Genomic DNA, 23,875 nt, shown 5'->3' on the forward strand with positions numbered 1-23,875 from the left:
AGGGGGGGCCCCGGGACCGGCACCCCCAACCCGGGAGGCACAAGCACGTGGTGAAAGGCGGGTTAGGGCAGCGAATGCTGTGCTCCCTTTGTCCCCCCCCCAACCCCAAAGAGGTGCTTGAGCCCATGCAGGCACACAGAGGGGGGGAGAAGCATCGATGTGGGGGCAAAGCAGCCCCAGGGGGAAGCCCCCAGGCACGGCTCGGCTCCGTGGGGCACCTAAAAGCCAAATCCCCGGGGCTGGACCCTTTAGGATTTGGGGTGGGAGCAGGGGGAGCGCTCCCACTGCCCCCCAGCCCTGCGCCGGGCAGCACCCGAGGGTCCAAGCCAGGCTCGGGCACCCCGGGGTGGGGGGGGCACGCATGCAACGGGGCCAGGCTGTGGGCAGGAGTTGGTGGGGGGGGACATGGAGGAGGCGCAGGGGTGCCCTTTCCCATGAGCAGGCTGCCTAGAAAAGCCCCCCCCCCCCCCAATTTCTGCTGCACCCCCCCCCCCTCCCCGTAGCAAACCGGCGTTGAGAGCGGACGATAAAAAATGCGTAAAAGAAGGCAGCTCATAGGAAAGGGCTCCGGGGGGGGGACACGGGGAAGGGGCTGGACGTGGAGAGGGAGGGCTGGGGGTGCTGAGAACCCCCCCTTCCCAATTCCAGCACCCCCCCTTTCCCCCCCCCCAAGGGGTTGTGCCCACAGGCAGCTGGATGAAGAGCGACAACACGGCACGGCTGGAAGGTTATAATTGCGATCGGGTGATCCATAGGCTCCCGGTACAGGTAGAAAACAAAATCCATAATCATAAAAAAGAGAAGCAGCCTAAACGCACGGGGTCTCACTGGCGCACGCCGGCCCAGCCGGGGATGGGGGAGGTTTTTTTTGGGGGGGGGGTGTGGGGGGGGTGGGTGAGTGGCTCGGGGACCGGGGAGCTGGGGAGGGGTGGCCGCTTATCTGTCGTTGAGCTGCGGGGAGTTTGTGCGCTCCTCCTCGTCCTCCTTGTCGTCCTTCATGCCTTTGAGCCGCTGCCGGGCGAAGTCTTCGAAGACGATGTCGTCGTCACTGGCGGGGACATGAGGGACGGGGGGTTACTGGGGGGGACTGGGATTTGGGGGACCGGGGCTCCGCGGCCACGCTGCGGTGCTTCCAGCAGCCTGGGGGGGGGCTCTTAAACACCCTCCCCATCGTCAGCAGCCAGCCTGGGTTCTCCAAGCACCCCCTAAAGCAGCCGGTGCCTCGCTGAGAAGCGCGGGGACGAGGTGGGAGACACCCCAGGGTGCATCCCCAGGGGTGCGCGCGGCACGCAGGGGGACCCCGGGGTTTGCTCGCTCCCCGGGGACAGCAGACACGCAGCAAAGCCCCCCCCCGAAGCCCCCAGGGCACAAAACTGGGGGTTAACCCGCGGGGTGCAGCACGGGCGCAGCATCGCCACCCTTGGGGATTTGGGGGACACGGCGGGGACACGGCGGGGACACGGCGGGGACACACCGCGACGCGCGGTCCCGGCGGGCGCTTTCTTACTGTGAGTGTCCTGCTCGGAAAGACATGCAGGGAGGTGGCAAAGAGGACAAGGGGGGGGGAGAAAAAAATAAAAAAAGGAAAAAAAAACAGGCAGGGCATGCGTTAGGGGGGACGTGCATGGGGTTAGTCAGCGGCAGCCGCATGGGGTGAGGGGGGTCGGGGCCAATATGTGGCCGTGCCGACCGCTGCCACGCTGCATGGCACGGACACGCGTCCCCCCCACAGCTCCCCCAAACCCCCCCCCGGGGTGTTTTTCTCTTACTTTGTGTCAAGCTCTATCAGGTTTGTGTCTATGGGGGCTTCGTTCTCTGGAACTGAACACAGGCACGTGGGTTAAGTCAGCGCGGGTGAGGTGGGGGGCGCATCGCCGGCAGCACCCCTCGGGGACTCAGCCCCCCCCCCGTCCCCAAAATTTTCACCCCGGGATTGCCAACGGGGCGCTGCGGGGTCCCCAAATTCCCCCCCCCCCCTCCGGGGGATTCACACCAATGGTTGGTGTGAACCCCGTGCCCCCCACCCCTCTGGGGGGGCTGCCCCGTGCGCCCCGGCCGGGCGGACACTCACCGTCCCGGTGCGCCGGCTCCTCCCTGGGTTTGGGGTGCATCAGCGTGAAGGGGAGCTCCACCGCTACGTCGCTGCGAGGGGGGGAACGAGGATGGGGTGAGTTGTAGGGCAGAGCGGGGGGGCTGTGGTTTTAGGCTCCCTCTGGTTTGGGATCCCCCCCAGGAGCTCCCCACGCGCGGCTATCCAAGGGCGGGCGCGCGCGCAAAGGGGCAGGAGGGAGGTGAGCGCAGAAAATCTGCCCTTTAGCAGGTTTTACTGGCATTTGGGGCTAAAATCCCGTGGGTTTAGGGGAGGTTGGGGGGTGCTGAGCACCCCCATGGGTGTAGGGCCAGCTGAGATGGGGCAGGACAAAGCTCTGCCTCCTCCACCCGCAGCGAACCCAGGGGAACGGGGATGCTGCGCGGGCACGGGGCGCCGTGGGGAAGGGGCTGGTCCTGGGGGGCTGGGGTGGGCACGGAGGGGACAGAGGGGACGGGGTGACACAGGGGGGTGAGTGGGGTGGCACACGCAGGCGTTACCTGGAGGCGAGGTCTCCCAGCAGGCTGGAGAGAGTTAAATGAGATGGGAAATCAGTCACCGCTCCCCGTCACATATCCCCATCCCCATCCCATCCCAATCCCAATCCCATCCTATCCCCATCCCAATCCCCATCCCATCCCCATCCCATCCCCATCCCATCCCCATCCCATCCCAATCCCATCCCAACCCCATCCCCATCCCCATCCCATCCCAGAGCTGCAGAGTGCTATCCCACCCCGGGGAGGGGGATGCCCAGAGAGGACATCAAGGGGAAAAAGGGTCCGCAGCACCCCGAGGGGGGGTCCGACCCCACACTCACCCTCCTCGCGACACCACCAGCTTCACCTTCACCTTGTAGGACACGATGATGCCCAGGATCTCCTTGTTGGCTCCATCCCTCAGCCTGCGGGAAGGGGATGGGGACGGGGAAGGAAGGGGGCATCAGCACGGGGAGGGGGTCCTGCCAGGGTGGCCCCAAAAAGAGGAGGGGGACAGGGGGGGGCTCACAGGGTGCTGGAGGCCAGGTTGGTGTCCTCGTGCTTCAGCTTCCCGTCCAGCGCCAGCCCCCGCTTCTCCCGGTTGTTGGCGAGGAATGGGGTCAGGGTGTACACCTTGCAGAAGGTCGAGCTCGGGGCCACCATGTCACTGGGGGTGGGTGACAATGGGGGCGGGGGGGTCAGTCCCGGACCCATTGTGCTGCCCCCCAAAAGGGCTGGGGGCTGATGGGGTCGGGGCAGGTTGGGAAATGGGGCGAAACCCTGCAGTTTTGGCTCTGCTTCGTTTATTGAGGGTGCGGTGTGGCAGCACCACGTCCCCCCTCCATGAGCACCCTGCATGGGGTGGAGTTTGCCATCAAAAATGGCCAGATTTTGCCAAAAAAAAAAAAAAAAAATTAAATAAAAAAATAACAATCCCCATCTCCCCACCGGTCCCACCAGGCTGCGCACGCCGGATCCATCCTCTGGCTGACCCCAAATGATTGAGTTTGGGCAGGAGACCTCCCCCAAAGGCTGGGCACCCCACGGGGTCCCCCAAAAGCCCCCCAAAACCCCAAAACCCCAGCCCCACATCACTCACTCGGCATCCTCCACGGCCACGGGGCACTTGTACTGGGCGGTGTTGAAGAGGCAGATGTCGGCGTACTGGCGCACTGGGGCGGGAGATGGAGAGCAAAGGGGTGGGGGGGGGGTCACGGTGGATATGGGGGGGGGTCCCAACCCACGAGGCGGCCCCCGGGGCGTCCCCAAACCTCACCTGAGATTTTGATCTTCTTCACCGTCTTGTTGGTGTTGTTGGTGACGTGCACGTTGACGCTGATGGGCTCCCCGTGGTAGTAGATCTGCGGGGAACGGGGGACGTGAGCGCACCGTACCCCTCCCCGGAGCCACCCCGATGGGGTCGTGACCCCCCCCGGGACCACCGACCCCAAGCCCACCTCCTTGTCCAGGGACGCCTCGAGGTGCAGGGGCTTGTCGGACATGAGGAACTGCCGGGTGGTCTCTGCCATGGGCTGGGGGCCGGGCCGCTCCGGGGCGTACTGCACCTTGCGGATGACCAAGCGCACCGAGTTCCTGCGGGGACAAGGGCAGGGCACGGGCGTCCAGCTGCTGGCAGCTCTCCCCGGGTTGTTTTGGGACCGTTTGGGGGCAAATCCTTCTTTTTGCGTGGGCCAGGTTGGCCCTACCAAGGGGCTCGTCCAGTAGCACCACAGCCATGCCAGCCTCACCGTATCCCAAAGGACATCTCCATCCCCATCCCATCCCAAAGGACGTCTCCATCCTCACCCCATCCCAAAGGATATCTCCACTCCTGCCCCATCCCAAAGGACATCTCCATCCCTGTCCCACCCCAAAAGACAACTCCATCCTCACCGCATCCCAAAGGACATCTCCACTCCTGCCCCATCCCAAAGGACATCTCCATTCTTGTCCCATCCCAAAAGACATCTCCATCCTCACCACATCCATGAGGACATCTCCATCCCATCCCTGTCCCATCCCAAAGGACACCTCCATCCCCACCCTATCCCATAGGAAATCTCCATCCCGACCATATCCCAAAGGACATCTCCATCCCTGCCCCATCTCATAGGAAATCTCCATCCCAACCCCATCCCAAAGGATATCTCCACTCCTGCCCCATCCCAAAGGACATCTCCATCCTCATCCCATCCCAAAGGACATCTCCATCCCTTCCCCATCCCAAAGGACATCTCCATCCTCACCACATCCATGAGGACATCTCCGTCCCAACCCCATCCCAAAGGACATCTCTATCCCTGCCCCATCCCAAAGGACACCTCCATCCCCACCACATCCCAAAGGACATCTCCACCCCTGCTCCATCCCAAAAGATGTTTCCATCCCAACCCCATCCCACCCACTGTGGGGTGCCAGAGCCAGGAGCCCCCTCCCCGCTGCCACTTGCTGCCCCCTTCCCGGGCACCCTCATCCCGTGCCGGCGTCCTCCCCCCTCACCTCTTGTGGATTTTCTCCTCCAGGTTCTCCGCGCAGAAAGCTTTGACCTCATAGTCCACACCACAGGCCTGCAAAGCAGGAGGGGGGGCAGAGGAGGAGGCCAATAAACCCCTCTGCACCCCAAAACCCGTGCACGACACCCTGGCATCCCATCCCCAAACGTGTCCCCAGTCCAGGGACATCACCTTTTGGGCTCCCTGGGGCTGTTTCACCCCGATTCAAGAGCCGGGCTTTGCTGGGAAGGGGCTGGGGGGGGATGCCCAGGGGGGTGCCACAATCCCATGGGACACGGCAGGGTGACCCCAGGTGCTCCTTACCTTCCCCGTGTCCTCGGGGCCCGGCTGCAGCGTGACGGAGCAAGGCAGGTTGGGGGGGATCTGAAACAGAAAAAGGGTGAGGACCCCTGCCCCAAATCCCCCTCCCCAGGGGGCTGTGGCATCCCAAGCATCGGGGAGGGGACGGGCAGGGGGGCGTCGTGCTGCCCTTCCCCTTCTGGCCAGGGTTAATCCGAAAAGACCCCGGAGACCCAAACCCCGAGGAGTTCCGAGCCGTGCTAATGCGCCTTTTTTTTTTTTATTATTATTATTATTTTTTTTTTCGGTTTAATCCGGGGGATTTGGAGGAATTAAGGTTGTTTTGCAAGGGCTCGCGCCTGCTGGTGATCCCGCTGATCCCCAGGGGGGTTTAGCCGAGAGCTCACGCCTGGAAAACGGCACCGGGGTCCCCCGGGGGGGCTCAGGGTGCCCGTGCCCCTCGCCACGGGGGGGGTGGATTTGCCCCCCCATTATCTGCCAAAACCCCCAATTTTGCTCCCCACCGCCAGCTCGGGAGGGCTGCGATGGAAATTTCCTCCCGCTCCTCCCCGGCTCCCAGACAAGGCTGGAATTAACGCAGCTAATTACCGCCGCAATTAAAGCGTGGCGGGGAGGAACAGCTCCGATCCCCTGTGCTCACGGACGCAGCAGGGGGGTCCCCGGGGATTTGGGGCTCCCCGGGGCTCTGCTTCGCTCGGGGGGGGAGCCCCCCGGGGCTGTGCCGCCGCCTGGCCACGGACCCCCTGCGCCACCAGCCCCTGCCTCAGTTTCCCCACTGGCTGCGTTGTGCAGGGGCCACTTTCCTCCGGGGCAAGAGCATCCAGAAGCCACCACGTCCACACCCAGCACCCCTTTTGGCCACCCCAAATCCCCTTGGGATGCTGTGCCTGCGTGCAGGACCCCAAAAAACCCCGCGCCCCAGCACCCAGCACCCGCACAGGCGATTTTGCGCCCCAGGGACAAGCTGGGGAGCGGCACCACCCCGATTTCTCCCCCCCTTTTGGGGGGTGAGAGGAAGAGGAGGGGGCCCTACCTCGAAGGTGAAGGGGTAGGCGTGCTCGCCCAGCTTCTTGATCAGCCGCTCCTGCAGCCGCGTCAGGGGCTTCTTCTCCTCGGGGACCGGGGGAAACGCCTGCACGTTGGCCACGAACAGGTCCTTGCGGAACGTCAGCCCCAGCACGTCCAGGTCCTCGCGGCCGTAGCGGAAGGCGCAGGTCAGCGTCACGAAGACTGAGGGGGTGGCAAAATTGGGGGGGGACACGGTGGCATCGCGGCACGGTGGCACCGTGGCACCGCAGGAGGGTGGCACTGCAGTGTGTTGGCATCATGGCGCAGTGGCACCACGGGCATGGGCACCATGGCACGGTGGCATCACAGCGTGGTGGCACCACGGCACGGTGACACCACAGGCATAGGCATCATGGCACAGTGGCACCACAGCATGGTGGCACTGTAGCGTGGTGGCATCTTGGCTCAGTGGCACCCCAGCACGTTGGCACCACAGCATGGTGGCACCATGGCACCGTGGCACTGTGGCATGGTGGCATTGTGGCACAGTGGCATGGCACCATGGCATGGTGGCACCATGGCATGGTGGAATCAAGGCACGGTGACACCACGGCACGGTGGCATCACAGCATGGTGGCACCGTAGCATGGTGTCATTATGGCCGGGTGGCACCATGGCATGGTGGATTCAAGACATGGTGACACCATGGCACAGTGGCACAATGGCATGGTGGCATCATGGCACGGTGGCACCACGGGCACGGGCATGGTGGCACAGCGGTACCCCGGCATGGTGGCACCATGGCATGGTGGAATCAAGACACGGTGACACCATGGCACAGTGATAAAATGGCACGGTGGCACCACGGCACGGTGACACCATGGCACAGTGGCACCGTGGCACCATGGCATGGTGTCCTTATGGCACGGTGACACCACGGCACGGTGACACCCCAGCCCCACCAGTTTCAACCCAGGCGGCACCGGGACGCAGCGGTGGCACCCGGGAGGTGCCGTGACAGGGAGCTGGGGACAAGTGGCACCGGCTGGGTCCCCGTGGGACAGGGATGGGGGTGGGGGTGCGACCTCAGGGCAGCCACCGCAGAGCAGGGGGGGGCTGGAAAACCTCACCCAAGGGCCCTGCAAACCCCAACACCCGATGAGACCACACGGGGGGGGGATCATTGTCCCCTGTGGGTGCCACCCCCCTGTCCCCAAGCGTCAGGGCCCCCCCGAGGTTACCTTTTCTCTCCTTCAGGTACTCGGGATCCACCAGCACCACTCCGTCTGCAAGGGAAGAGCAGCAGGGTGAGGGGGGGGACGTGCCAGCAGGGGCGGGGGGGGGGGGACACGCAGGGACCCCTGGCACGCCCCTGCCACCACCCTGGGGCCACCCGGGGGGACACCCGGCCCCACTCACCCACGGGGTCCACCACGTCGATGTGGTCCACGAAGTCCCGCTTCCCCAGGTAGACCGTGAGCTGCGGGGACACGAGAGGGACAGCGGGGTGAGGGCTGCCCCAAATCCCTGTCCCCACCTCGCTTTTGGGGTGGGGGGGGGAAACTGAGGCACGGGCATCACCCGGAGCTGGGCTGGAGGAGGAAATTTGGGCGCAATGGGGAGGTCCCCGAGCGCACACACCATTACTGACCCCACAGTGGGGACTGCCCCAGACCCTTTACAGCCCCCTGGCGCAGGGACCATGCCCAGGATGCTCCCCCCCAATTTGGGAGAGGGTCTGCGGTGAGGATGGGGGCTGCAGGGTGCGGATTTGGGGTAGTTTGGCCCCTATGGGGACGCCGCTGTCCCCATCCTTTTTCGCCAGGCGGACCCAAAAGGCTGCGAGGAAGCAGCGGTGCCAGCGAGCCCGGGATGCTGCCGAGCATCCCCACCGGGGGTACCCAAAGATTTCGGGACCCCCCCGAAATCACAGAGGGGACGCCGGGCACGGCGCTGAGGGAGAAGCAACACCAGGGGCTGTGGAGCTCCCGGCAGCCGCTGCCTGGCTGCGTCCCCGCAGCCCTCGCCACAAATCCGATTTGTGCCGCCCCAGCTGGAGCTCGTTAGACCCCAGCCTCATCCGATTAGGCTCCCGGGGGAGCCCCCCCAGCCCCACAGCCCGGCTCAGCCCCCACCAGCCGAAAGCATCCCCGTGGGGCGTGCAGGACCCCTGGGGGTCGCAGCCCCCGATTAAAGCCCTGACCGTGGGTATGGCCACGTCCCCCGGCCCTGTCGTGCCTCAGTTTCCCTTCTGGGGGCAGGGGGACCCCCGTGGTGGCTCTTACCTTCCCGTTGGGACTCGCCTTCTTGAACACCCTACAAAAAAAAAGCCAAAGGGGAAGGCGCGTTAGGGGGCACGGGGATGGGATGGGGGCCACGGTGCCGAGCTCCCAGCCCCTGCCTCAGTTTCCCCTTGGGGCTGGAAAGGGGGCCGGATCCAGCCAGGTTCCACCGCAGGGCCCTCGCTCCTGGCTCCTGGCAGCCTCGCAGTTGGCAGCCGGAGGTTTTTCCCACTTAATTCCCCCCCAGGGAAGCTTTTCCTATAAATCCGGCTGCGCCGGCGGTGTCTCCTTACAGCTGCTGGCCCGCAGCGAGCGCACGGGGCTGGGCAAGGCGCTGCTCCTGGTGCTGGCAGCACCACGGGAGGGGGCTCGGGGGGCTCCAACAGCACCCCCCCAGCCCCATCCAGCTGCACGAGGTGCAGTGCAAGGTGCTGGTGCTGTGCGAGGGGTTGTGCAAGGGGTTTTGCAAGGGGTTGTGCAAGGGGATGGTGCAAGGGGTCGTGCAAAGGCCCTGTGCCATGCACGCTGCTGTGCAAGGTGCTGGCGCTGTGCAAGGTGCTCTGCCAAGTGCTGGTGCTGTGCAAGGTGCTGTGCAAGATGCCAGAGCCGTGCAAGGTGCTGTGCGAGGTGCTGGTGCTGTGCAAGGTGCCGTGCAAGGGGTTGTGCAAACACCCTGCTATGGCGAGCACCACGCAATGGCCCTGCCGTTCAGGGCGTCGTGCAAGGTGCTGTGCAAAGAGCCCGCTGTGCAAAATGCTGTGCAAAGGTGTTGGTGCTGTGCAAAGTGCCAGCGATGTGCAAGGTGTTGTGCAAGTGCCACGCAAAGGCCCTGCTGTGCAAGGTGCTGTGCAAGGTGCCAGCAACGTGCAAAGTGTTGTGCAAGGTGTTGTGCAAGTGCCACGCAAAGGCTGTGCTCTGCAAGGTGCTAGTGCTGTGCAAGCTGTTGTGCAAGGTGTTGTGCAAAGGCCCGGCTGTGCAAGGGGCTGTGCAAGATGTTTGCAAGATGCCAGCGCTGTGCAAAGTGTCAGTGCTGTGCAAGGTGCCGTGCAAAGTGCCGTGCAAAGGCCCTGCTGTGCAAGGTGCCAGTGCTGTGCAAGGTGCTGTGCAAGGCATTGTGGAAAGGCCCTGCTGTGCAAGATGCTGTGCAAGGTGCCAGTGCTGTGCAAGGTGTTGTGCAAGGTGTTGTGCAAAGGCCCTGCTGTGCAAGGTGTCTGCAAGATGCCAGCACTTTGCAAGGTGCTGTGCAAGGTGCCAGAGCCGTGCAAGGCGCCATGCAAGGCGCCGTGCACAGGCCCTGCTGCGCAAGGTGCTCTGCAAAGCGCCACCACAACGCCAGGTGCCACGCAGAGGCCCTGCAGCGCCAGGCATTGTGCAAGGTGCAGCCCAGGGAGTTGTGCAAGGAGTTGTGCAAGGTGCCACGCCACGCACGGCCGGGCGCCCAGCAAGCTAGGAACAGCGGGGCAGAGAGGGGCAGGGTCCCGGGGGGGATCCCTGGGCAACCCAGGCACCGAAGAGGCAGCACAAAGCCCCCCAGAGCCTTCCTCACCCTTCCCAGCTTTTTAGGATTCCCAAATATCCCAAAAAAAAAGCAAGGTTTGCAGGTGGGGAGGGGGGATGCCAGCGGGGCGCCCCTCCCCGCCTCCCCCTGGCGCACGGCCACCCGTAATGGGCTCTCCCCGGATAATCTGCGCTCGCCGTGAAATTCTATTAAAGCTGCCCTGGAAGATTAGCAGCGGCGTTTTCAGGCCGGGCCTGAAACCATCCAAAGACAAAACGCCGGCAGGAGAAAGGAGCTGAAACCCCGCGCTTTTGGGGCAGGTGAAAAAGCGCGTTTTTTTGGTGTTTTTTTTTTTTTTTTTTTTTTTTTTTTTTGCCAGGAAGCGCCGTTCATTCATTTGGTTCCAGAAGGCAGAAGGGGGGAAACCCCAAAACTGTGTTTCCGCCCCCAAAAGCTCCCCGCTGAGGTCCCCGGCCCTTCCCGCAGCACGGCCCCCGGGGGTCCACGGGGACCCTCCAGCTCCTGGGGACCCTGCTGGAGGTTGGGGCGGGGGGGGGGACGCCACACGGCCCCCGTGTGCCACCGGGGACTTTTTGGGGTGCAGGGGGACCCCATAGAAAGCAGGGTGCTGTGTGGCCCAGCCACGGCTCTGGGTGGGGGCTCAGGGGACCACGAGCGTCCTGGTGGCCTCGTGCGCCAGCATCCCTGGTCCCCAAGGGCTCCGTGTCCCTGCCTGTGCCCCTGTGTCCCCAGAATTGTCCCCTGGGGGCTCTGTCCCAGTGTCCCCATGTCCCTACAGCCGTGCCCCGCTGTCCCTGGGTCCCTGCCCCGATGTCCCTGCGCCTCTCTGGCCCCATGTCCCCATGTCCCCGTGTCATGGCCCAGCGGGCACAGGGACATCGGGCACGGGGCCACCAGGGCGATGGCCAAGGCCACCCCATGGCGAGCAGGGCGTGCGGGGGCTGGGGGACATCTCCTTGACCCCACAGGAGCAGCAGGGGGATGGGGACACGGAGAACCCCCCCCACGAGTGGCACCCACAGCCTGAGGCTCCCCGGGGACCTCCGGGTGCGCTCTGGGCGCAAAGCACCCACGGGACCGGGGTGGATGTGGGACCACGGCCACGGGCTGGGTGTCACGGCCCCATAGAGCGTCACGGCCCTATAGGGCGAGCAAAAAGGGCGTGCTACGGGCGTGCAAAACCGGGGGGGTGCAGTGCCACCGGGGCGAGGCACCTTCCGGGTGCAAACGGAGCCGCCGCAGCGCCGGCACCGCCCTTCTCCGGGCACCCAAGGGTGACCCCATGGAGGCACCGGGGTCTCTCCACGCACTGGGGTCCCTCGGGTGCCCTCTCCCCGATGGGTTGGCTCGGCCCCGCTGCCGGGAAGTCCCCGCGGCCTCCTGGTGGCCCCGGTCCCACAACCCTGGCACACGGCAGAGCAGGAAATAATTACTCACGGCACCCGCCCGCAGGCGCGGGGCCACCCCGATCCGGGGCACGGCCGGCACTGGGGGTGGGGGATGTGGGGTGGCCCCACCCTGGGGGTGCGGGGACCCTAAAGCACCATGGTTTGGGTGCAGGGACCCCATAGCCCAATGCTTTGGGTGCAGGGACCCTAAAGCACCGTGCAGGGGGTGCAGGAACCCCAAAGCACCATGATTTGGGTGCAGGGACCCCATAGCCTCATGTTGTGGGTGCAGGGTCCCTAAAGGCCTATATTATGGGTGCACCACCCCATAGCGCGGTGCTTTGGGTGCAGGGACCCTAAAGGACCATGATTTGGGTAGAGGGACCCCAAAGCTCCATGCAGTGGGTGCAGGGACCCTAAAGAACCACGCAGCAGGTGCAGAGACCCCAAAGCCCTACACTGTGGGTGCAACACCCCACAGCCCCACATTGTGGGTGCAGGGACCCCAAAGCTCAGTGTTGTAGGCGCAGGGACCCTAAAGCCCCATGCAGTGGGTGCAGGGACCCCATAGCCCCATCCTACGGGTGCAGCACCCCACATAACCCTACAGCCTCCCCAAGCTGGGGGGGGGATCTCCCTGCCCCAAACCAGCACCGTTTAGGGAATACCACCAGGGATGGGGTGCCTGAACCCATGGGACATCCTGAACGGGGAGGGGGGTTCCCCCAGACCCCACAGTGGGATTTTGGCCCCCCCTTTGCCTGCTGCCACCCCACCCCGAGCTGGGGAGGGAGGGAAGAGGAAGCGCGAGGCCTTCCCTCCCCCCCAGCCCTTCCTGGTGCTGAGAGCTGGGGACGTGAGCAGGAAGCTGCCGTTGGCCCTATAAATCCCCTATTTCCCCCCCTGGGGGGCTGAGGGACCCCCGCTGTGGGGTTGGCAGCCCCATATCCCCCCCATACCCCACCCCGGCACCCTGCCACGGGGCTGTGGGGTTGAGCCCGGGGTGTCCGGATCCCGCTCTCGCCTCCGCATCGATCGGGTTCCTTAACGAGCTCGTTAGGCAGCCGCTCGGCACTAACGACCTCTTCGTTTGGTGGCCGCTAATTAATGGGGTCCCCGCTCCTCCGAATCCACCAGCGATGCCATAAATCCCCCACAGGGGTGAGGGGCAAGCTGCTGCCACCCACCCGCTCCCGGGGGGTCTCCGATGCCCACCGGGTCCCCCTGCGCGTCTCCAAGACCCCCGACCCCATAAAGGGGGGTTTTTGGCCCCAAAATCCTCTCCCTGCGCCTCGCTCGGGTCCCTTGGCACGGAAGCGCGCTGGCGCTGGGATCCGGGATGTCTGGATCCTGCTGTTATTTCGGAGAGTTTGTTCTCCAAACAAAGTCCAGGAAGCCAAAGTCTCCCCTCCCGGGCCGGCGGCCAGGGCTCGTTCCCGCACCCATCGAGTGGCCGAGGTCCCCAGCCCGGCTCCTGACCCCATAACCAGCCCTGGGGGCACCCCAAGAGGCTCTCTGGGGGTTTAGGGCCGCAGTTTGGGGTTAGGACCCCACTGATGGCCCCTGCACCCCATGGGTAGAGGCCATCTCCCAGCACCATCACCCCAAAAGCCCCCACGGCGGGTGGGACAGCGGGGTCCCAGGATGGCACCTTTGTAGGAACGGGTCCAGGGTGCGGTTTTGGGGACTCCCATCCCATATTTCCCCCCTCCCAGCTCCATTTTTGCCCCCACACGACCACCACGGCACCAGTGCTGGGGGACGCAGGCGTTTTTGGGATGCTGAGAAGAAGCAGGCGACGCTCGGCCGCTTATGGGGTCAGGGCAGCCCCGGTGGTGCCAGCGGCTGTAGGGCTCTGCTGCTGACCCCACAAGGACCTTCCCGGGCTCCTTGCAGCGCAGGGATTTAGGGGGGCTCATCGGGAGGCGGCTGCTGGTGCACGGGGCCGCACCAGCCGGGGAGCACCCATGGGTGCAGGGCCGGCTCCTGCACCAGGGGCTCGTCCCAGGCGCACCCCAAACCTGGCGACACGAATGTGGGGTGCGGGAACCGTGCTAAAAGCGGGGTGTCCCCCCCAAAACCCCACAATGCAGACATTGGGATGGGTGGAAAGGGTATCCCCCTTTTGGGGCATCCCCGGAGCCCGGTGGCGAAGCGGCCCCAGCTCCGTGCCCCCACCCTGGGGGTCCCAGGGGAACACCAAACCCCAGTGAATGAATCAGAGGGAGGGCGGCCCTATAGGGCTGCTCCCCACAGCCTCCAGCTGCTCCTAATTCCATCCCGACCCTTTTAATAACCTGCAGGGCTTCGGAAATAACAATGGGGCCACCGCCGGAGCGCACCGGGAAACCCGAGCGGCCGCGCACGACGCCGCGGAGCCACGGCGCACGAGGGGGTTGGGGTTTAGGGCTGGGGTGGGGGGGGGGATTTGGGGTTTGTCATCCCAATCCCTCGGCTCCTGGGCATTTGAGGGCCCCGAGCTGTGGTTTGGGGGGCGGTGGGATGCAGAAATCCCCCCCCCCCGCCAGGCCCCGGAGCAGCACCCACCCCGTGCCCAAAATCGCCCCGGGGAAGCCGAGCTCGCCATGGGGTCCCACGGGTGCCCCCGTCCCCGTTGCGTGGGAAGGGGGGGGCTTCCCCAAAACCCCCCCCCCAGATGGAACCGGGGGGGGGTTTGGGGATAAAATCACCGCGCTCCCAGGGGCACGGCCACGTCCCCAGGGTGGGGGGCGCGGGGGCTGCTGTCCCCAGCCACAGCACAGGGGTCCCCGCGGCGCGTCCTCCCCCCGGCGCTTGGGGGGGGGTCCCCAAAACCCCCCCCCGTGCCACCCCGAACGGCTGCAGCGTTTCTGGAAGCTTCTGCCAGAGCAGGGCCGAGCCCCCCCCCTCGCCCCCAGCCTCCCCTGCTGCTGGGGGGGCACGGGGGTGCCCTCACTTGCAGGGGACCCCCAAACCTCACCGCGGGGGCTGGGGGGCTGCGGGCAGGATGAGGCCGTCCCCGACCGCCCCTGGGGGGCGAGCGGCAGCCCCGAGCCCCCCCCCCCAAGCCCCCCAGCCCTAAATAATTAAGGACAGGCAGGGAAATGGGGGCAGCCGCAGCGGGGTGGCGGGGGGGCAGCGGTGACCCCCGGGCCCCCCCCCCAGGAGCAGGGTTGGGGGCGCACAGGAGGCGATGCTGAGCCCCCCCCCCCCCATCCCCATCCCCAGGGACCCCCCAAATTCCCGGGGGGCACTCCCGGGGGCGAGCACCCACGCGTGTGCCCGCGCCCCCCCCCCCCCGACCCAATGCGGGAGCACGGGGGGGGGGCGCACAACGCCTGCACACCCCCCCCTGGGGAACCCCAAACACCCACGGGGGGGGTCCCCACGGGGATCAACCCCCTCCCCACAAGGGCGCACGGAGGGGGGGGGGGGGGTGCAAGGAAAGGGGGGGGGGGCGTGGGAACGGCGCCGGCGCGGCCCCCCCCGGCTGTCACCGCGCTGCGTGCACGCGTGTTTGCACGCGTGCGTGTGCATGCAGGCGTGTGCACGCGTGTGCCCCCCCACACACACTCTGCGCCCCCCCCCCCCCACCCCATCCGCACTCACCGGGTGCCTTTGTCTCCCATGGCCCCGCGGATGCCGCGGCCGGGCAGCGCCGGCGGAGCTCGGAAAATTCCCGGTGGGGGGGACACGGGGGGGGGTCCGGGGGGAGGGGGGGGTCACTGGGGGGGGGGGGCGCTGAGCACGGCCCGGCCCGGCCCCGAGCGCTGCGCCCGCTGCAACGCCGCGGCCCCGCCGAGCGGCCCGGCCCGGAGCTTGTTGGGGGGGGGGGGGGGGGGGAAAAAACGGGATGGGGGGGGACGGGGAAAGGGGGGGCGCCCCCGCGCGGGCACGCGTGGGTGTGCACGGGGAGGGGCGTGCACGGGGAGGGGCGTGCACGGCGGGCCGGGCGCGCACACGCGCGGGGAGGGGCGTGCGCGGGGAGGGGCGTGCATGGGCACGGTGCTGTGCGCGCGCACGGGGCCGGGGAGGGGCGTGCACACGCGCGCGCACACACGCGCACGCGGAGGGCTGGGTGCGGGCACGCGCGCGCGCGCGCGCGCCCGGAGGGGGCTGCGGGGACGGGCACGCTGCTGTGCGCACAAGGGTGTGGGGAGGGGGGTGCGTGCACACACTGCTGTGAGCACACACACTGCTGTGCACACACCACTGTGCACACACACAGGGAGCTGCGTGCATGCACACACTGCTGTGCACACACACATCGTGCATGCACACACCACTGTGCACACAGAAAATACATGCACGCACCACTGTGCACACATACAGGGAGCTGCGTGCATGCACACACCAGTGTGCACACACACATACAGGGAGCTCGGTGCATGCACACACTGCTGTGCACACACACAGGGAGCTGTGTGCACACATACACACTGCTGTGCACACACGCATCATGCATGCACACACCTCTGTGCACACACAGAAGAAGCTGCATGCACACATACACACTGCTGTGCACACGGAAAATACATGCACGCACCACTGTGCACACACAGATTGTGCATGCACACACTGCTATGCACACAGAGCATGCATGCACACACCACTGTGCACACACAGAGGGAGCTGCGTGCATGCACACACTGCTGTGCACACACAGATTGTGCATGCACACCATGCTGTGCACACACAGAGGGAGTTGCGTGCATGCACACACTGCTGTGCACACACACAAATGGAGATGCGTGCATGCACACACTGCTTTGCACACACACACACACGCAGGGACAGGTGTGCACACACCACTGTGCACACACAGGGCTGCGTGCATGCACACACAGGGAGCTGCATGCACACACACTGCTGTGCACACAGAGCATGCATGCACGCACTGCTGTGCACACACACGTACAGGGAGCTGTGTGTTTGCACACTGCTGTGGACACACAAACAGGGAGGGGCATGCATGCACACACTGCTTTGCACACACACAGGGAGGGGTGTGCACACACTGCTCTGCACACACACACACACACAGGGAGGGGTGTACATGCAGACACTGCTGCATGCAGTGCACTCCCCTGCACACACACACACAGGGAGGAACACATGCACCCCTCTTTGCACACGTACACCCCCATTTGCACACACAGAGCTCCTCAGGGACAAGACTGCACACACCTGCGTGCACTGGCACAGGGGGAAGTGCAACACCCCCAGGCACACGCATGCATGGAGATGCCTGCACACACACACACACACACACACATGCACACACCGGTGTGCACACACACGTGGAGCTACATGCACACACACTGGTGTGCACACACAAAAAGAGAGGTGCATCCCCCGTGCACACACACACTCTTGTGCACACACTCTTGTGCACACACACTTGTGCACACGCACTTGTGCACACACACCCCTGTGCACACACACCAATGCAACTGCACCACACCTTGCACACCCACCCCACACGTGTGCACACACACACACGGAGGGGTGCACACACCCCCTTGCACACGAACACCTCCACGTGCACACCCCTTGCACACACATGGACGTGGGCCCAGCGCACCCCTGGGCTGGGCAGGGGCAGGGGCAGGGGACCCCCTCCCAAATTTCCTCCTCCAATGAAACCCAGCCGTTGCTGCGGGAAGCCCCTCCCCTCCATCCTCATTGGCTGCTGCCACCACTTGCCCCACCTCCTGCACCAAAGCAGCCAATCAGGTCCTCTATGCTAATCAGGCCGAGGTTATTCCCATGGGCACCCCAAAAGGCAATGGCCCTGCGTGCACACGTGGGTGGCTGGGGGTACACCGGGCACGGCCCCCTGCTGGGAGCCCAGCACTGGGAGCACTGGGAGCACTGGGAGCTGGGCACAGGGTGCACTGGGAGTCTGGCACTGGGCATACTGGGAACACAGTACTGGGAGTTTGGCTCTGGGTGTACTGGGTGCACTGGGAACCTGATACTGGGGGCACTGGGAGTCTGACACTGGCCATACTGGGAGCTTGGCACTGGGTGCACTGGGTGCACTGGGAATCCAGCCCTGGGTACAGTGGGTGTGCTGCTGGTTCAGCACTGGGTGCACTGGGAACATGGCACTGGGGGCACTGGGAGCCTGACACTGGGAGCACTGAGTGCACTGGGTGCACTGGGACTCCAGCCCTGGGTACAGTGGTTCATACTGGCCATACTGGGAGCCTGGCACTGGGTGCACTGGGAATCCAGCCCTGGGTGTGCTGCTGCTTCAGCACTGGGTACATCAGGAAGGTGGCACTGGGTACCCTGCATGCACTGGCCGCACTGGGAGCACTGGGATCCTGGCACTGGGAGCACTGGGTGCACTGGGAACCCCACACCGCTCTCTGCCTCAGTTTCCCCTGGGCGTGGTGCAGGGGTCGCAGTGGACAGGGGGATGGGGACACAGCCAGGTGACACCGGGGGGGCACAGGAGAGGGGGGCTCGTGCCCCGTACGTGGTGTCCGTCCTGGTGCCACCGCACCCTGAGGGGACCCCCCCCCAACCACAGAGCATCGCCAGGCCACGGGGAGATCGACGTATGAAATTTATTAGGAAAACCAAAACCGACCAAAAAAATAATACCAAAGAAGAAAGAGAAGAAGGAGAGGAAGAGGAAGGGGAAGGAGAAGGAGAGGGAGAGGGAGAAGGAGGAGGAGGAGGAGAAGGAGAAGGAGAAGGAGAAGGAGAAGGAGAAGGAGAAGGAGAAGGAGAAGGAGAAGGAGAAGGAGAAGGAGAAGGAGAAGGAGAAGGAGAAGGAGAAGGAGAAGGAGAAGGAGAAGGAGAAGGAGAAGGAGAAGAAGGAAAGGAGGAGGAGAAGGAAAGGAGGAGGAGAAGGAGAGGGAGAAGGAGAAGGAGAAGGAGAAGGAGAAGGAGAAGAAGGAAAGGAGGAGGAGAAGGAAAGGAGGAGGAGAAGGAGAGGGAGAAGGAGAGGGAGAGGAGAAGGAGAGGGAGAAGGAAGAGGAGGAAGGAGGAGGAGAAGGGATTAGGATTAGGAAAAGGATAATTAGGATTAGGAGAAGGAGAAGGAGAAGAAGAAAGGAGAAGGACAGAGAAGGAGGAAGAGGAGGAGGAGGAGGAGGAGGAGGAAGGAGGAGAAGAAGAAGAACCGTCTCCTGCTCAGGCCCTGTCCGCAGCGCCCGGGCAGGAGGCGCTGAGCCCAGCACAACCAGCACGGCGAGAGGAGAGGACCGAGAAGCTGGGGGAGGTTTTGCACACCCACGCACACCCCCGTGCACACCCGCTGGTGAGCCGGGCACGCGTGGTGCCCGTGCCGCAGGGTGGGCGCAGGGTGCAGGAGCGGGGCCACGCGCACACACCGGGGACCGGCTGGGGAACGCGCCCGTGGTGCCGGCCATCCCATAAACGTGGGGACACGAGGCCGTGGGACACCCCCAGCTCCGCCTGGCAGGATGCTGGCGGCACGGCACGGGTCGTGGTGCCCACCGGCGGCCACCCACGGGTGGTTTTAGGAGGCTCCGAGCACCCCCAGGGTGGCGGCACCGGCGCCTCGGTGGCACGGCGGTGCCGGCGTCGCGCAGCCCGAGCTGGCACCGGGGACGTCCGTAGAAATCAACACCCAGCGTGCACACGGGGTGGGCGTTTTGCATCAAAACCTGGTTTCTCGCCCCAAAAGAGGGGCTCCTGGCAGCGCCCGGTGGTGCGCCACGGCTGCCAGCGAGGGACGGGCGCGGTGCCGCCGGTGGGGTTGGCACCGCGCTGGCTTTCTCCTATATCGGTTTGGGTTTGGTTGGTTGGTTTTTTGTCTGTTTGTCTTTTTTTGTTTGTTTGTTTGTTTTTTGCCTTTTGGGGTCTGCTCCTTCCCGCTGGTTTCGTCGCTCCCTGCCCCGCGGCGGCACGGGGAGAGGGGGGCAGGAGGCTGAGGGAGGGGGGGGGTCTCGTAGGCGAAGCGATCGGCCAGCATCCGCGGGGAAGGGGCGGCGGGGGTCCTGCGGGGTCGGGGGGCTGGCCAAAGCGTCTCTCTGAAGGCAACTCCGAGGAGGTAAGGCAAAATGGACGCAGTTCGTCGGGACCGGCGCCGTTTGGGGTTTGGGGTCTCCCGGGGCTCCCCCAGGCGCACCCACACCGAAGCAGTCGGCTCGATGCTTAGAGGAGTAAACGGCGAGGGGGGCGCCCGGGGTGGGCAGCAAACGGCCCCGTGGCCACCCCATAACCACCCCATAACCACCCCACGGCCATCCCACAACCACCCTATGGCCATCCCATAACCACCCCATGGCCATCCCATAACCACCCCGTGGCCACCCCATGGCGCACCGGCCCCCCCAGTGCTCTGCACCACCCCAGCCCGACCCCACAGCTCTTTGGGGTGGCTCTGGCTTGGGGACATCGAACTGGGGGCTGTGGGACCCCCCCCCAGGGCTCTTTGCTGGGCTGTAGGATTAGGGCAGAGCCCCCCGGGGTGGTGGGGGCCGGGCAGGGTGGGCTGCAGGCAGGAGGGAGCAGGGGGGGGACCTGCGGGGTCAGCGCACGGCCAGAGGGACCCCAGGGGGGCACCACAGTCCATACAAGTGGTCTGTAGGGTCTGAAGGACCTGGGGAGGCCACCCCAGTTTAGGGACAGCAGTTTGTAGGACTGGGGGGGGCCACGGAAGGATGGCGGGGGGTCCATGCACTGGAGGGACCACGGGACATCAGCAGGGTCCATGCACGGTGGGTCTGTAGGGCCAGAGGGACCACCGGGGGCCATCAGTCCATGCTCTGTAGGATTTTGAGGACCACGGGGGCCGTGGATGGGACCGGGGGGGGCTGTGGACCAGCAGGGACCATGCAGGGTGGGTTGATGGAGCGGGGGGACCCTGCAAGGCCAGCAGGGGCCATATAGGACCAGAGGGACCAGCGGGGGCCACCAGTGCATCCCTGGTGGTTTGTAGGGCCGGGGGGACCACCAGGAGAGGGCAATCCCTGGGGGGGGTGGCGCCGGGGGTCCCTCAGCCCCCAGGTACGGGTGTAGGGCGCTGGGGGGGGATTTGGGGGGTCCAGGGGGGGCGTGGGCAGAGCGAGGAGTGGGGCTGGGGGCACCCCGTGCGCGTCCTGCTCCCGGTGCCACCCTCCTGCCGCCAGCCCCTCACTCTCCAAAAGCCGTGATTTGTCCCCAAATCATCCCATTACACTGGGGGGGCAGCGTTCGTGCCCTCTGCTCTCCTCTTTTGGGGTCGCTTGGACACAGGGCCAGCAGCCGTGGCACCATCCCCATCCCTTTGGGGTGCCCAGCCCCCGGGGGGGCTCCAGCCCCGTAGCCGAGAGCCCCCCAGCACCCCATCTCCCCCACCCCATAAATGCTCCCCTCACCCACCCCATGGCATCCCCGTGCCCTGTTTTTGGGGTCAGCCTGCCTGGAGGTGCTTGGGGGGGGGGGTTCCCAAACCCTCCCCACCTCTGGCTGCCGAGGGAAGCCGTCCCCACACCCTCACCACCAACCCCATGGGGACACCGGGGTGGCACCAGCAGCCCGAGGCACAGCCACCCTGACCCCACAGTGTCCCCAAATGCCCCCGTCCCCAAATACCACCCCAAACAAGGGGTCCGGTCACCCAGAACGGGGTAGGGGGGGGGGGCGCACCACGACCCCATAGCTCCACCAACACAGTGCCGGCGCTCACCGTGCCGCCGCGGATCCCCCCAAAATCCCCCCTTCACCCCCAAAAATCAAGAGGAAGGGACCGCAGGGCTGCGGGGTTGGGGGGCTCTCCTCTCCATCACCGCCTCCCCCTGGCCCTGGCGCCCCCCCCCCCCCCCCCCTTTTCCCCCTTTTAACCCCACAAGGCTCTCACTCGGCCCCCGATTCGGGGTGCCCCTCGGCGTCCAGGCAGCCGTTCATTTGGGCGTCGGGGGCTTGGGGGTCGTACTCCTCGTCCAGAAAATCCAGGGAATTGTTGCTGGGCAAGCCCCGGATGGTGAATTTATGGGACACCTTGGTCCACTGCTCCCGGTTGCTGGCCACCCGCTCGTACAGCTCCGACGCCTTGGGGAACAGATCCTGCAGCAGCCTGGGTTGGGGAAAAAAACCTCAATATTGGGGTTTTTGGAGTGGGACCCCCCCCCTAGAGGTTTGCGCTGCTTGGAAAAATCCCCCCCAAAAAAAAAATCCTACAGAGCGCTGCGCCCGGCGCCCCCCGTCCCACATCGGGATGGAAAGGGGGGAGAAAGGGGGAGCGTCTCCACCCCCCAAAAAAAAAAATAAAAATGAATAAAAACGGGGGTTTTTGGGGAGGTGGGGAGGTGGGGGGGGGGCTCACTTGTAGATGGGCATGGCGATGTGCTCCATGAAGCTGATCTGCAGCTCGGGGATGTAGGCTTTCTCCCGGTCCATCATCTCCAGGGGGCGGTTGCCCATGGCTTTCTCCTGCAGCAGCAACAAGGGGGGGTCAGCGCGACCCCCTCCGATAAAAAAAAACCCCACTGAGCCCCCCCCAGTTTAATCCGAGCCCCCCCCTTGGCGCTGGAGAGGTGCAGCCCCCTCCCCACCTACCAGGTCTCCCTGGGAGAAGAACTCCTTGTAGATCAGCTCCTGCAAGGGACAGGGGGGGGGACACCACACGGGGGGGGGGACACATCACCAGGGTGTCCCCTCCCCACCCACCCACCCCTTTGGGATAATTTCCCTTTTGGGGAACGGCTCCTCATTTTTTTTTTTTTGGAACGAGTCCCATTTTGGGGGATCGGTTCTCCTTTTTTATCAAAAATTGCCCCGTTTTGGGAACAATTTCCCCATTTTGGGAACAATTTTCCCATTTTTGGGAACGGTTCCCCCTTTTTTTCGGAGCAATTCCTGCGTTTGGGGGAAAAAATCCCCCTTTTGGGGAACAATTTCCCCACTTTTGGGAACGGTTCCCCCTTTTTTTTGGAGCAATTCCCGCGTTTGGGGGAAAAAATCCCCCTTTTGGGAACAATTTCCCCACTTTTGGGAACGGTTCCCCCTTTTTTTTGGAGCAATTCCCGCGTTTGGGGGAAAAAATTCCCCTTTTGGGGAACAATTTCCCCACTTTTGGGAACGGTTCCCCCTTTTTTTCGGAGCAATTCCCGCGTTTGGGGGAAAAAATCCCCCTTTTGGGGAACAATTTCCCCTTTTTAGGTGACGATGCCAATCTTTTGGGGAAAATTCCCCCTTTTTTTTTTGAGAAGAACACCCCATTGTTTGGTGACAATTCCCCATTTTTTGAGGACAACTCCCCTTTTTTTGGGAACAATTCCCCGTCTTTTGGGGAAAATCTCCCCATTTTGGAGGAACAATTCCCCTTTATAAGGAAAAATCCCCCCTTTTTGGGTACAACTCCTCACTTTTTGTTAACGACTCCCCCTTATTTGGGATCAATTCCCCCTTTTGGGAAACAACTCCCCATTTGGGGGAAATATTCCCTTGGTTTGGGAAACTTCCCCCTTTTTTTGGGAAAATTCCCTTGTTTGGGGGAAAAACTCCCCCTTTCTAGGTAACAACAACACACTTTTAGGAACAATTCCCCCTTTTGGGGGAAAAACACCTCCCTCTTGGGAACAATTCCCTTTTTTTTTGATAACAATTCCCCCTTTTTGGGGAACAATTCCCCCTTTTTGGGGAACAATTTTCCCTTTTTGGGGAACATCTCCCCCTTTTTTTCGGGATTTGGGGGACGTGGCTCTGGGGCCCGCAGGGCGCAGGGGGCGTCCCTTGGGGGGCTGCTGGTCCTCTGCTGGTGTGGGCACCCAGTATGGGGCAGACCCTGGGGGGCAATTGGGGTTTTTTTTTTTTGGGGGGGGGGTCCCGGGGGGGGGGTCCCCGCTCACCGCGATCTTCCTGGTGGTCTTCCAGCCCTTGGTCTGGTCGGAGAGGTCGCAGGAGGTCATCAGCAGGCAGAGCAGCAGGCTGTGGTGCTGCTTGTTTTTGGGGTCGTAGCCGACTGCGGGTGGGTGGGGGGGCAGATTTGGGTCTGGGGGGGTCACCACGGACCCCCAGTGCCCCCACGAGAAGGTTCTGGGGACATCCAGGACCCCCCACCAGCCTCGATGGGGCGAGCCCCCTCGGCACCCTTTGGGGACGCAGCGGGGTGCCCCGCGACCGACCCACCCTGCGCCCCACCCTACAACCTTGGGGGACAACGGGACCCCCCCGGGAGGGTCCGGGCAGCCCCCTCCCCACCTTCTGCCATCTTCTGGAGGTCCTTGAAGATGCGCAGGTGGTGGGCCAGGTCGGTGGCCAGGATGATGTCCCGCATCAGGTCCAGCATGCGCTGGTAATCCTATAGGGTCACGGGGCTCAGCACCCCCAGCTGGAGCTCGTGGCATCGTGGAG

General features: G+C 64.4%; 2 protein-coding genes across 2 annotated transcripts in view; both read right to left on the bottom strand.

Annotated features, from left to right (window-relative positions):
- Positions 1-623: 623 nt before the first annotated feature.
- On the bottom strand, positions 624-15,251 carry ARRB1 (arrestin beta 1). Its single transcript, XM_032207524.1, has 16 exons — positions 15,167-15,251; positions 8,675-8,705; positions 7,809-7,869; positions 7,631-7,675; positions 6,415-6,611; positions 5,385-5,444; positions 5,068-5,135; positions 4,026-4,161; positions 3,845-3,929; positions 3,668-3,740; positions 3,098-3,235; positions 2,910-2,993; positions 2,590-2,613; positions 2,072-2,142; positions 1,770-1,821; positions 624-1,048 (listed from the first exon to the last, which is right to left on the bottom strand). Exons 1-16 carry the CDS (start codon positions 15,184-15,186, stop codon positions 937-939), a joined length of 1,257 nt encoding a protein of 418 aa, XP_032063415.1. The 5' UTR covers positions 15,187-15,251; the 3' UTR covers positions 624-936.
- Positions 15,252-20,910: 5,659 nt separating this feature from the next.
- Positions 20,911-23,875, bottom strand: part of PDE2A (phosphodiesterase 2A) — a 46,966-nt gene continuing 44,001 nt past the window's right edge. The window contains exons 27-31 of the mRNA XM_032207160.1: positions 23,723-23,822; positions 23,371-23,483; positions 22,079-22,117; positions 21,846-21,952; positions 20,911-21,596 (exon numbers count right to left, since the gene is read on the bottom strand). Coding sequence (XP_032063051.1) covers positions 21,377-21,596; positions 21,846-21,952; positions 22,079-22,117; positions 23,371-23,483; positions 23,723-23,822 — 579 coding nt within the window. The 3' untranslated portion in view covers positions 20,911-21,376. The remainder of the gene's footprint in view (positions 21,597-21,845; positions 21,953-22,078; positions 22,118-23,370; positions 23,484-23,722; positions 23,823-23,875) is intronic.

This window comes from Aythya fuligula, chromosome 1 (genome assembly GCF_009819795.1).
Source record: "Aythya fuligula isolate bAytFul2 chromosome 1, bAytFul2.pri, whole genome shotgun sequence".
NCBI lineage: Eukaryota > Metazoa > Chordata > Aves > Anseriformes > Anatidae > Aythya > Aythya fuligula.

Bases quoted from the DNA above. Each gene is read 5' to 3' on its own strand.
- ARRB1 (XM_032207524.1), bottom strand. From the start codon at position 15,186: ATGGGAGACAAAGGCACCCG. The intron at 7,870-8,674 runs GTAAGAGCCACC...GTGTCCCCGCAG, and splicing joins AGGCGAGTCCCAACGGGAAG to CTCACGGTCTACCTGGGGAA. The intron at 2,143-2,589 runs GTAACGCCTGCG...CCCCCCTCGCAG, and splicing joins CTGGGAGACCTCGCCTCCAG to CGACGTAGCGGTGGAGCTCC.